Here is a 13,325-nt window from a genome sequence, read left to right as displayed (position 1 = left end):
TTACAGAAACTTCTTTTAAAAAAAACCTGAAATTTTTTCTGATCACCAGAGACTAGGAGGTTTTTCTCAAAATGGGGCTGTGAAAAAATTTTTTAAAATTAACAGTCTTAACACACCTCACAGAAGAGAATAAACCCAGTTCCTTGTATTATCTGTGCAAGGTATTGAATAGCAGAGAACCTGGTTGTAACCTAGCAACTGATTTAGAAACGTGGAACAATGCAATCACAGTTTAAAATATCCCAAGGAACATTTAGTCATTAAGTCCGGTATGTGGTTACAGACACAGGGTTAGCTTCTGTTGAGTTTAGTCAATATCTATTGCTGTCATTTGCGATGTGTGATAAGATGCAACCTGTGTGTTATATATGAAAAATAAATTGCTATGATAAAGTTCCCAAAGTCCAGAAATGTTTCTAATTTTTTTTTTTTTCTGATTTCCCTCACACACATACCCCCCGCCACCAGGGTTTAGAAATAGTAACTGGTAATGCAAAAAATGGGACTTACTTCCGGATACATATCAACAAGTATAAAATGGTGGAAACCATCACGTGCCTTTCGAAAGAGTCTTTCCCTGCCTCCAATTACATCCGCCTCTTTGGCCAGCATGAGCAACTTCTCAACAACCTGTATAATCGGTACGAGGACAAGCTGATCCCAGATCTCTACAGGTAAGTTGAACATTACACTTTACTAAGAGGAGATGCAAACATTTATAATGTCGTGTGAATGAGGGACGTGTTTTGTGATACACCAGAAAGCCAAACGGGAACCCATGGGAGAGGCTAGAAGGGCAGAAATTTTATTCTAAGATAAAAGAGATTATCTGACCATTAGCACTGAAGAGAGTGAGGGTCACATGGAGAAGTGCATGGACTCTTGATGTGTCCATATGTGGTCCCCATGGCTACACACAGGCCTGGATCCCAGATGCATCCAAGCACAGCCTTCACACCACAGCCAGGTCCAGATGAAATGATAGTCAAGTCCCTTTCAACATGGGGCTGCTGAGAGTGGTCAGAAATTGAAGAGGGAGATTTGGAAGCAGGATATGAGAGCACGTGGTCCTGGTGGGAATTCCACAACCACAGGTAAGTTATTTGTGGCCCCAGCCTTCCTCCCAGCATGTGCTAAAGCAAAGGGGGAGGCCACTTGTATAAGACATTGTTAAGGGGATTCTGCACAGTAGGGTGGTTAGACTCTGTGATTTGTGCCTGTCTTTTCAAATGCTAAGACATGTTCTAGTCCCTGGGAGGACTAGAATCTTAAGGTAGAAAGCTATTCTTGGAAAGTATGTTGCTTCAAAAGGTTAGAAGAACTTCCTTCTCTGCACAAAGCAAGATAATGACAGAGCCGGTATCAGATACAGATGTAGGACATAAATCGTAGAATTCCAGTGTCCTTGATACCCAAAGCAGTGACTGCTAGAATCAGGAGCAATCTCTTTCCTCTTAAAAATATGTTTAAATTGGGACACCTGAGTGGCTCAGTCGGTTATGCTTCTGCCTTCAGCTTAGGTCTTGATCTCAGGGTCCTGGGATCAAGTCCTGAGTTGGGTTCCATGTTCAGTGGGGAGTCTATTCCCCCACCCTGTCGCCACCCCCCACCCCCGCTGGGCTCATGCTCTCTCTCTCTCTCTCTCTCAAATAAATAAATAAATAATTTAAAAAATATGTTTAAACTGCAGACTATATCATACAAACAAAAAAGCATATAAAACGTGTGTACACTTTAAGGGATAATAATACTAGAATTCTGTGTCCCTCCCACCCATTTTTTTTTTTAAGATTTTATTTGTTTGTATTAGAGAGAGAGAGCACAGCATGGGGAGAGGCAGAAAGAGAGAGAAGCAAGCTCCCCACCGATCAGGGTGCCTGACTGGTGCTTGATCCCAGGACCCTGACTGAGATCATGACCTGAGCCAAAGACAGAATTTTAACTGGCTGAGCCACCCAGGTGCCCTGGCATGCCCACCTTTCTTAAGAAATAATTTCTGGGGACACCTGGGTGGCTCAGTTGGTTAAGCAGCTGCCTTCGGCTCAGGTCGTGATCCCAGGGTCCTGGGATCGAGTCCCACATCGGGCTCCTTGCTCGGCGGGGAGCCTGCTTCTCCCTCTGCCTGCCTCTCTGTCTGCCTGTGCTCGCTCGCTCTCTCTCCCTCTGTCTCTGACAAATAAATAAATAAAATCTAAAATAATAATAATAATAATAATTTCTGGGAGCACCTGGGTAGCACAGGTGGTTAAGCACCCAACTCCAAATTTCTGCTCAGGCCATGATCTCAGGGTTGAGAGATTGAGCATATGTTGGGCTCTATGCTCAGCAGGAAGTCTGCTTGAGATTCTCTCTCCCTCTGCCCCTCCCACCTGTGCTCACACCCACTTTCTCTCTAAAGTTAAAAAAAAAAAAAAGAAAGAAAGAAAGAAAAAGAGGATTTCTTACTTGAGAATGTTACAAGTCTTCTCTCATCACATTGCTCTGTGTCCGTGGAGGTCACGAGGATTGGTTAATCACTCCCTGCCTTTCCGGTAAGGCAGGGATCAGCAAACTTTCTCTATAAAGGGCCAAATAGTAAATATTTTAAGCTCTGAGGGCCGTATAACTTCATTACAAGTGTTCAGTTCTTCTGTTGTACTGTAAACGTGACCAGATAACACACAAGCAAATGGACATGTCTGTGTCACAAGCAAATGGACATGTCTGTGTCCCAGTAAAACTTCATACCAAAGAAAGCTCCAGGCCAACCCTTGTTCTAGAAGTATACCACATAATTCCTAAATAGTAAATTAGTTTTGCTTGTTTTTGAGTCAATTCCATGGCAGAGTAGAAAAAGTCAACACTCCCCCTCACACCATTTGTTTAGACTGCTATAAATATTCCCTCATACTACTGTCTCCACTTCTCTGTCTGTTTGATTGATGTTTAACTTGTTCCCATCACAAACAATGCTGTGGACACTTGGGGCACACCTCACATGTGAGAACTTCTCTTGGGTTTATTAGGTGGTGCTGAAATTTTCCCCAACTAGTTGTGTCTCTGTAAACTTCCTCCCACAGTACCAGAGAATGCCTCCACAGCCTGGTCAACCTGTGGCACTATTGGGACTGGGCAGTATAGTCATTCTGGTTATGTGAAAAAGTATCTTCCTGTGGTTTTAATTTCCCTGCCCTGACTAGTAACACATCTCAGTGTCTTTTCATTTGCTCACGGGCCATTTGTAATAGTTTCTGGGAAACACCAGTGAATGACTCATTCACAGGAGTCATTTATGCACTCTGGATATACATGTTAGTTGTATATTTTTAACATTTTGAGCCTTGTCTTTTCACTTTACGGTGTCAGTTAACAGAATTAAAATGAAATTCTTAATTTTAATGTAATCTGTTCATCTTCTTCAGGGTGTTTTGGGTATTCTTGTCCCTTCCCTCTTACAGTAGTTTTTATAGTACACTTGTGAAGCCCCTTGAAAAGCCCCATTGGGTTTGATAAGAAATGCATTGAACCTTAGATCAGTAGGAATGGACATTTTTGATATTTGACATCTTTGATATTAAGCCCATATGTTATGATATAACATAGTATGGGTCTTGATTTATTTAGGTGTCTTTAGTATCTTTCAATAGAGATTTAAAATGTTTTCCATTTCTCCATGATGCCTTGCAAAATTTTTGTTTGATATAATCCAAAGTGGTTTTAAATTTTTATTGCTGTTGTAAATAAGCATTTGCTTTTTTTTTTTTAAAGATCTTATTTATTTATTTGACAGAGAAAAATCACAAGTAGGCAGAGAGGCAGGCAGAGAGAGAGAGAGGAAGAAGCAGGCTCCCTGCCAAGCAGAGAGCCCGATGCGGGACTCGATCCCGGGACCCCGAGATCATGACCTGAGCCGAAGGCAGCGGCTTAACCCACTGAGCCACCCAGGCACCCTAAACATTTGCTTATTGATGGCTGCTATATAGTACATAGAAATGTACTTTTTGTATGTTTTCACATTCTACAAATTTGCTAAACTCTCTCATTTATTCATATCATTTCCTTTATATTGTTTTAGATTTTCCACACAGAAAAATTGTATCATCTGCAAATAATAACAATTTGTTTCCTCTTTTCCAATCTTTGTAGCTTTTGTTTCTTTTTCCTATTTGCTACAGTGGCTAAGCTTTGCCTTAAAAGGTAGGATAGAAGTAGTGAGAGACGGCATCCTTGCCTCACTCTTTTTTTTTTTTTTAAAGATTTTATTTATTTATTTGTCAGACAGAGATCACAAGTAGGCAGAGAGGCAGGCAGAGAGAGAGGAGGAAGCAGGCTCCCGGCTGAGCAGAGAGCCCCATGCAGGGCTTAATCCCGGGACCCTGGGATCATCACCTGAGCTGAAGGCAGAGGCTTAACCCACTGAGCCACCCAGGAGCCCCCCTAGCCTCACTCAATCTTAGAGGGAATATATGTGTTCAGTATGAACTGTACGACATTTGCCGTATATTTTTGTGGATATCCTTTATCAAAATAAGAAAGTTTCCAAGCAAACCCCTCCACGGGCAGCCAGAGCCAGCACTCATGAGGCCTCGACTGCTCAAGCATCTACCCCCATGGCTGCCACCATTTCCGCTGGCCCTACCAGTGCTTGCTCTGTCCCGGCCCTTAATTTTTATATTTTAAAAATAAAATATTTTTATTATTAAATTATTTTTATTTTTATTAGCATTTTTATCACACATGGATTTTTATTGTTTTCCACAAAGAGTACTTAATTTTTGAAATCTTTCATAGATGAGGATCTTTTCCTATATGCCTCCAATCATAAACTATATTTAGGTATAATATCAAATTTGGTGAACTACCAAATTTCTTAATCAAAGGATTTCCCTCCTCAAAACTTTATAGACTTGACTCCAATATTTTTTTTAAATAAGGAAAAAGACAAGTCTTTGTAAAAATTAATGCATTTGTTCCTTAGCTTATACATAAGATTTTATTGTTGCTTTAACCTCCCCCAAAATTTTGAATTAGAGGGGAATCAGTCAGTAGTTCAAGAAAATTTTTACTCGAAGGGGAGCCTATGTCAAAAGTCTTCTCTGACGGGACGCCTGGGTGGCTCAGTGGGTTAAGCCGCTGCTTTCGGCTCAGGTCATGATCTCAGGGTACTGGGATCGAGTCCCACATCGGGCTCTCTGCTCAGCAGGGAGCCTGCTTCCTCCTCTCTCTCTCTCTCTGCCTGCCTCTCTGCCTACTTGTAATCTCTCTCTGTCAAATAAATAAATAAAATCTTTAAAAAAAAAAAAAAAAAAAAGTCTTCTCTGAAAAAAAAATGTTTTCACATTTGACCAAATCCAAAAGCCCTTGTTGGTTTGTTTTTCCCTGAGAGGAAGGACAGGAAGGTGGTGCTGACACAGACAGACTCTGCAAGCTTGGGACCACTGGCTGGGGCGCAGCTGTTGACTGATGATAGTAATAATTTTAAAAGTTAATTTGATTTTCTAAGAGTGAATATTTGGGATGGCAAAATGAGACAACACTAGGACAGGCCATATCCGGTTATGCCAACCGCCATCTGTAAGAAAGAGGCAAGGAGGGTGGCAAGACAATGGCTGATCAGCAGAGGTCACTGCTCATGGTCAAGTGACGGACTGAGGCCATTGGCCTTGTCAGTCCCTCCCACACGTGCATTAGCGTGTACATGCAGCTGCAGCCACATTCTTCTCAAGTGCCATGAAATGCTGCCAGGCCCCGATGCTAATTCTTGGCCCACCACCGCCTGCCCTGTCTGTTGTCAGACAGCCTGGCAAGGCTTTCTGCGAGCAGGAAGGGCAAATGGCTTCGCTTATTTTGGCTGCAGTGTGATTACCAATGATTGCCCTGACCTCGGCAGCTTCAGCAGTATGCTTGTTAGAATCCAGGCCATGTCGGTCCACCATGCCTAGGGCCGCCATCCTCCATGCTGGGGGTGAGGGGTATGTGTGTGTGGAGGGGGGATGGTGGCTGACCGTCAACCAGCCACTCTGTCTTCTGCAAGACGGACGAGATGTCAAAACGAGGCTCCTCCTCGGGTTCAAAGAACCTCTCTGGAGCCTTTCCCTTCATTTTCCCCCAACCCATTCTCACCCCATCAAGGGCCGGGACAGAGCAGGCACTGGCAGGGCCAGCGGGAACAGTGGCAGCCATGGGGGCAGATGCTCGAGCAGTCGAGGCCTCATGAGTGCTGGCTCTGGCTGCCTGTGGAGGGGCTTGCTTGGAGCCATGTGGAATCCCATGGTGCTGGTGGCGGCTGAGCAGTCAGCCACCGTGATGCACGGCTGGACAGCTGCCACAGGACGGCAGCACAGCTGAGGGTCTGGGGCCCAGGCTGGCTTGGATCTTATTCTTTGTTTTCACCTTGCAGTGCCAGGACAGATCGTTAACAATGAAGAGCACAGATCCATCCCTGTGTGTGTGCGTGAGTGTGCGAGTGTGTATGAGACAAAGAAATAAATTCATCAACTGATTGGCTTACCACTTTGGGGAAAGAAGGGAGGCCATTTTTATCGTTTGTTCCTTTACGAATCAGTCTGCATTTAAAGTCACGTAACAAATCTGTAACTAGAATGTACTCTTCCCCCGAGGAGCGCTTGTGTCCCGCAGCGTGTCCCGGGCAAGTAGACCACACCTACCGCAAACCTTGCAAACCCCTGGTGCTGAGTCCCATGACGGCATTTAGAATGAGCAGCCCCTCCTACCCTGCAGATACTGTTCCTCCTTTGGGACACGGGGTGGAGGGAACAGGGCAGTAGGAGCTTTGTTGAGGCTGCTGAGAAGTCACAAAATGGGAACCTGGGCTGGAGGGGACAAGGCGTAGCGAGGCTGAGGCTGCTTCCCCAGAGTCCGTTGCAGCCTTTAACAAGGCATGTCCTGTGCCCGCTCTCCTTGCTTCGCACTACTCCACCTTCCTTTCCCCCACGTATGGATGGCTCTGCAAAAACAAGGTCTTGCCTACTGAATCCCTCCCCACTAATATTAATTAACAGTCTGGAGCATCCTTTTTCCTGGCGGCGTGAATAGGTCTTGCCCTAGCTTCTTTGTGTGAGCCCATCAGATGCTCATAAACCTTGATTAAATCACCTCTTTTCACATCTTAACATGCTCTGCTCTCAAAGACTGCCCTCACACGGCCCTCTCCTCCTGTGAGCCCCGCCGCCCTCCACACTTCCCCAAACACTCGAATGGCCTATTTTTAGTGGGTAAGTGCTGCTGTGCACAATATTCTAAATGGGCTTTGAGGAAGCCCTGTAAAAGGCTGCCATTACCTTTTGAACTCTGAAGCTCCAGAAGTTACTCCCTTAGGAAAGCTGCCTTGTGCAGCCGCTGTCTTTGGAACTGTTAAGCGGGACGCTGCCAACACACATTGTCTCCTAATTCACTTATTAGACTCCAATTGGAGTCATTTAATCATGACTTAAATGCTTTTCTGTTCCTCTGTAGTCAGTGGCCTTGTGTTGTGTCCAGTAGAAAAATCACACACTAAATTCTAGGTGTCCATTTTTCCAGAATTCTCAAAATTTCTTGAAATATGACTGCCCACTCCAGCTTGTCAATTTTTTTTCCCTATGTACCTAAAAATTGCTGGGTAATTATTCGCCCAGAATGCAGACTTCTCTGTTGGCCACTTACCGAATCACTCTTTCGCCTTTCTTGTTTCCTGCTTGTCTGTTTCATTTCACCTGCCACCAGTTACGTTTGATAACCTTATAAATAGGAATCCTTTTTCAGATGATTTGCTGAAATCAAAGTCCCTTCTTTTCAATTTGCTTCCTGGTCATTTAATTACAATCTTTTTCTCCACCCTGTGAAAGGTGATTTTGAATGGGCATGCTCACATGCTGCATCCCGGGCTCCTCACTGGTCATTCCCAGTCCCCCTTCCTTTAACGGGCAGCTTCCTACCCAATGCTGTTTCTCATACAATCACATAGCCTTGAAGCTGAACCCGTATCCTTGAACATCCCCTGGTACTGAGATGGTGAATCTTAGATCTGGAAGTATAGATCAGTGTGGGGACCGAATTCTGTGTGACACAATGTATGTTCATTTTTATTTGTAATATTTCTCTAATTAAAAGAATTTGGGTTTTTTTTTCCTAGTATATGTCACCTCCCTCCTTCCTACTGTGACATTTGTGTAGAATTAGCCTTTCCTAGGATGAAAAGCAAGATTGGTTTGAACCATCCTAAAATTATAGCCAGTACAAGTCCCTTCAGATATTATAATTATAATGTGAAAGAAAAATAAACATATCCATTCACATAGTCAGCAATGAACACCATAGAGCTTTGCATAAAGTATGGAGTTTTTTAACCAAATTATAAATGACATACAATATCCTCTTAGTTTCAGGTGTATATCATAGTGATTCAATATTTTTATGCATTATGAAATCATCCCCACTATATGTTTAGTTAGCATCTGTCACCATACGATGTTTTTAATAATATTATGAAACTATATTCTCTCTGCTGTACAATACATCTTTATTCATTCATCTATAGATGGTTACTTGGATTGCTTCTGTATCTTGGCTATCGTAAATAATGCTTCAATAAACATAGGGGTGTGTATATCTTTTCAAATTAGTGTTTTCATTTCCTTTGGGTAAACGCCCAATAGTGTAATTGGTGGCTCACATGATAATTCTATTTTTAATTTCTTGAGGAACTCCATACTGTTTTCCACAAGGGCTGTACTGGTTTGCATTCCCACCAACAGTGCACGAGAGTTCCTTTTTTTCCACATTTTTACCAACACTTATTTCTTGACTTTTTGATTGTAGCCACTTTGACAGGTGTGAAGGGATGTCTCATTGTGGTTTTGATCTGATTACCCTGAAAATGGGTGATGTTAAGCATCTTTTCATGTGTCTATTGGCCATCTGGATGAATTTGTAAAAATGTCTGTTCATGTCCTCTGTCCATTTTTAATTGGATTATTTTTGGTGTTGAGTTGTATATGTTCTTTAAATATATTTTGCATACAAATCCCTTATTAGATAGATCATGTGCGTATATCTCCCCATTCGGTAGGTTGCCTTCTTATCTTGTTGATGGTTTCGTTCACTGTGCAAAAGCTTTTTATTTTGCTGTAGTCCCAGTGGTTTAATTTTGCTTTTGTTTACTTTGGAAAAAGAGGCACAACTAGAGAAATGTTTCTATGGCTGATGTCAAATAGATTATTGCTTATGCTTTCTTCTAGGAAGTTTATGTTTTCAGGTCTCACATTTAGGTCTATAACCCATTCTGAGTTTATTTTTGTGTGTACAGTGTAAGACAGTGGTCCAGTTTCATTCTTTTTCATGTAGCTGTTCAGTTTTCCCAACACTAATTTGTTGAAGAGACTGTCTTTTTCCCATTGGATGGTCTTTCCTTCTTTGTTGTATATTAACTGATCATAAAAGGGTGGATTTATTTCTGGGCTGTCTGTTCTGTTCTATTGGTCTATGTGTCTATTTCTGTGCCAGTACCAGGCTGGTTTTGTTTACTACTGCTTTGTATTATATCTTGAAATCTGGGATTGTGGTACCTTCCATTGTGTTCCTCTTTTTCAAGATTGTTTTGACTATTTGGGGTCTTTTGTGGTGCCATACAAATTTTAGGATAATTCTAGTTCTGTGAAAAATATTAGTGTTTTGATAAGGATTGCACTGAATCTGTAGATGGCTTTGGGTGATATGGGCATCTTAACAATATTGGTTGTCCCAATTCACGAGCATAGAATATCTTTCCATTTGTTTGTGTCATCTTCAATTTCTTTCACCAGTGTTTTATAATTTTCAAAACAGAAGTCTTATGCCTCCTTGGTTAAGTTTATTCCTAGGTATTTTATTATTTTGGGTGCAATTGTAAATAGATTGTTTTCTTAATTTCTCTCTGCTACTTCATTATTGGTGTATAGAAATACAACAGGTACAGTTTAATATATATGGTATATTATAATAATACAACAGATGTGTATTAATTTTGTATCCTGTGGCTTTACTGAATTCATTTATCAGTTCTAATAGTGCTTTTTTTTTTTTTTTTTTTTTTTTGGTGAGGTGTCTAAGATTTTCTCCAGATAGTATCATGTCATCTGTAAACAGTGAAAGTTTTACTTCTTCCTTATCAATTTAGGTGCCTTTTATTCCTTTTTCTTGTCTGATTGTTGTGGCTAGGACTTCCAGTACTATATTGAATAGAAGTGATGGGTGTGGACAGCCTTGTCTTATTCGTTACGTTAGGGGAAAAGTTCTTAGTTTTTTACAGGAAGGTATAAATTCTTATTTCATGTGCCTTGGTCTTATTGATGTTAGTCAGAATCTTTCCCTTGAAGATAGTGCCTGTGAATGAATGGAAGAGAAATGAGTACCCATCTCACAGCCAAGGTATTTTTTTTTAATGTGAAGGGCTTTTATTAATAAGAATTTAAAGCCAGCTGGCTCAGTATCCATTAACATAAATCTAACATGGGAGATGAGGGGTGGGAACTCACATTTATTTATTTATTTTCATTTTTTAGCAGCTTTATTACAATACAATCACAGATCATAAAAATCACTCATTTTAAGTATATAGTTCAGTAGTTTTAGTAAATTTGTACAATTGTTCGATCAATAATACAGTCCAGTTTTTATCTTCATCACCCTAGAAGGTTCCTTCATGGCTGTTGCCATCATCCCCATTCCTGCTCCTATCCAAGGCAACCGCTGATCCGCTTTCTCTAGAAACATTATATAAATGGAGTCATACCTCATGTATGGCCTCTTGCACCCAGCATACTGTCTTTGAGGTTCACCCGTGCTGTGGCATTATCTTTCATCTTTTCCTTTTTATTACTGAGTAGTATTCCATTGCATGAATATGTAGATTTTACTTATCATTTGCCAGTGGATGGGACATTTGGATTGTTTCCAGTTTTTAACTATGATGAATAATGCTGTTTAAAAATTCATTTACAAATCTTTGTATGGTAAGTGCTGGGAAGTGTGTAAGCCTGATGATTCACAGACCTGTACCCCTGGGGCAAATAATACATTATATGTTAATAAAAATAATAATAAAAGAATTTGGTGTGGGAGAAAGTAAAAAGCTACCTCAAACAAGCTAAAATGAAGGTTTAAAAAGTGCATGCATGGATTTTACTTAGCCTAGCTAGCTACTATTGCACTTTAGAATCAGGTGTTCATCATATTTCAGCCCATGTGTGGGGGAAAAAAGAATATTAGGGGTTTAAAAAAGTATTTCTAGGGGAAACTTGTTGTGCGTCCTGAGGACAGGCTCAGGATGAGAAAGCAGGATGATACTGAGGGACAGATTTTTAATAATCCCTTTACTTCCATTGTTACCCTCACCTCCCTCTGCTTCCTCATCTCCTGGAGAATCCTATAACAATAAAACTGGGAATCATTGTATACCCACAAGAATGGCTAACAAAAACAAAAACAAAAACAAAAAACTGACAACAACCAAGTGATGGTGAAGATGTGAAGAAACTGGAACCCCCATCTTCCTAGCAGAGATGTAAAGTGGCACATCTGTTTTTTGGAGAACTGCCAGTATCTCACATTATGACCCAGTTTCTTACCATAGGACTCAGTAAGTCCACTCCTAGTTAGCAACCCAAGAGAAAGGAACTCACTTTGATTAATGGATCACTCTTCACCAGATCTCTCTACCCACTTTATCCAATGTGAACTCCCATAGTCCTTGTATCACCCCTTCCAAGTGGGGCATTATTACCTCATAAAAGAGAGTAATCTGATAGTTTTCATACTATAAAAGAAAACCAGTGTTTTCACTATCTGAAAGGAAATGTGTATGTTTAAATTACATATTAATACCTGAGGAGACAATTTCAGTGCAGGGATGACCCTGCATCCCAAAAGACTGTGCTGCATGTGAACTGTACATGAATGAATCATGTAAAGTGTAAGACATAACTCACATATATGTCTCTTGGACCGATCTACAATGTTATTTAAGAATTCAAACTTTTCACCAAGATTTAAGAAAACAAGGAAACATCTTGTGGCAAGACCACTGCAGCCACCAACAGGTTATCTGTAGCCCCCACCTCCATACAGCCAGATGGCTGGCTGCCATCTTTGTCATGCTGTACCTGTATACTCTTGGTATATATTCTAAGAGAATTTAGTTCAAAAGTGTTAAAAAGTGAATTATTCTCTTTCCTTAAAATGCAGAGGACACTAGGCTAAAACAGAGGGTTCAATTCCTGCACTGTTGCTTATTAGCTTTGTGAATTTGGGGCAAGCCGTCTTACCTCACTGAGCATCAATTTCCTCATTTATGAAGTGGTGATATAATTTATGATAAACTTTCCCACATCACAAAGTAAAAGTAGATGATGATGTAAAAGTATTTGAAAGATTTAAATTGTTGTAATTACTTTAGCTCAAGTGTTCATGTTTGCTACAAGTCCATATTAGCTTTTATGGAATGGAAGACCTTTTCAGGCTTTTATGCAATATTTCTTCTCCATCCAAAATTAATATAAATTTAGGAAAATTTAGTGCTTCTTTCAAAAATTCAAGTTAATGAATGTTTTCAGATTGCATTAATATAGGCACTTACTGTACTTTATTTTTTTAATATGTATTTGGAGGTACCTATGAGATTTCACATCCTTCTGTTTTTTTTTTTTTTTTCAGAGTCATACTCTGGGGAAAAAAACTACTCAGGGAGAGGTCATTATCAAGAATTAAATAAGTGTGAAATCAGGTGCTTTCAATCAGTAATTCAATCAGTAATATATGAAGACTAGACTCAATAGCATACCTCCCAGGGTACTTTACTGCAGAGGAATGGATCAAAGGTTTCTATATAAGCAACACTTGAAGACATTTCATTTCAAACCACTGGCACCAAAAGCAACCAAGTAGGTTTAGAATATCATTTAAAGTTGAAACTGAACCATCTGGGTTACAAAGGAGGTCTAGAATCTAACATACAGTTAAAAAAAATTGCTCTGGAAAATTCACACATTGTCTACAGTTATGAACACCTTAGATGTGCATTGTCCAAATGATAGCCAATTGTCAGATGTGACAGTTTAGATTTTAGAAATAGAAAGATTAAATAAAATTAAAAATTCAGTATTGCAGTCACACTTGCCGTGTTTCACGGGCTCAACATCTGCACATGGCTAATGGCTACCGCACTGCACAACCCACCATAGATGATTGACATCATTGTGAAAAGTTCTCTTGAACAGTGCTATTACAGACCAGTCACATTCATGGAATTCGTAATGGGCGGTGTTGGGCCTATCTATGGAAACCCTTTCCTAAAATGTTAATCACCAGCC

General features: G+C 40.5%; 1 protein-coding gene across 1 annotated transcript in view; it reads left to right on the top strand.

Moving 5' to 3' along the window:
• CFAP61 (cilia and flagella associated protein 61) overlaps positions 1–13,325 on the top strand; it is a 281,559-nt gene that overhangs the window by 224,172 nt on the left and 44,062 nt on the right. The window contains exon 25 of the mRNA XM_059406453.1: positions 469–674. Within this exon, the coding sequence (XP_059262436.1) occupies positions 469–674 (206 nt within the window). The remainder of the gene's footprint in view (positions 1–468; positions 675–13,325) is intronic.

This window comes from Mustela nigripes, chromosome 7, assembly GCF_022355385.1.
Source record: "Mustela nigripes isolate SB6536 chromosome 7, MUSNIG.SB6536, whole genome shotgun sequence".
Lineage (NCBI taxonomy): Eukaryota > Metazoa > Chordata > Mammalia > Carnivora > Mustelidae > Mustela > Mustela nigripes.
This window is presented reverse-complemented; position numbering and strand designations above follow the sequence as displayed.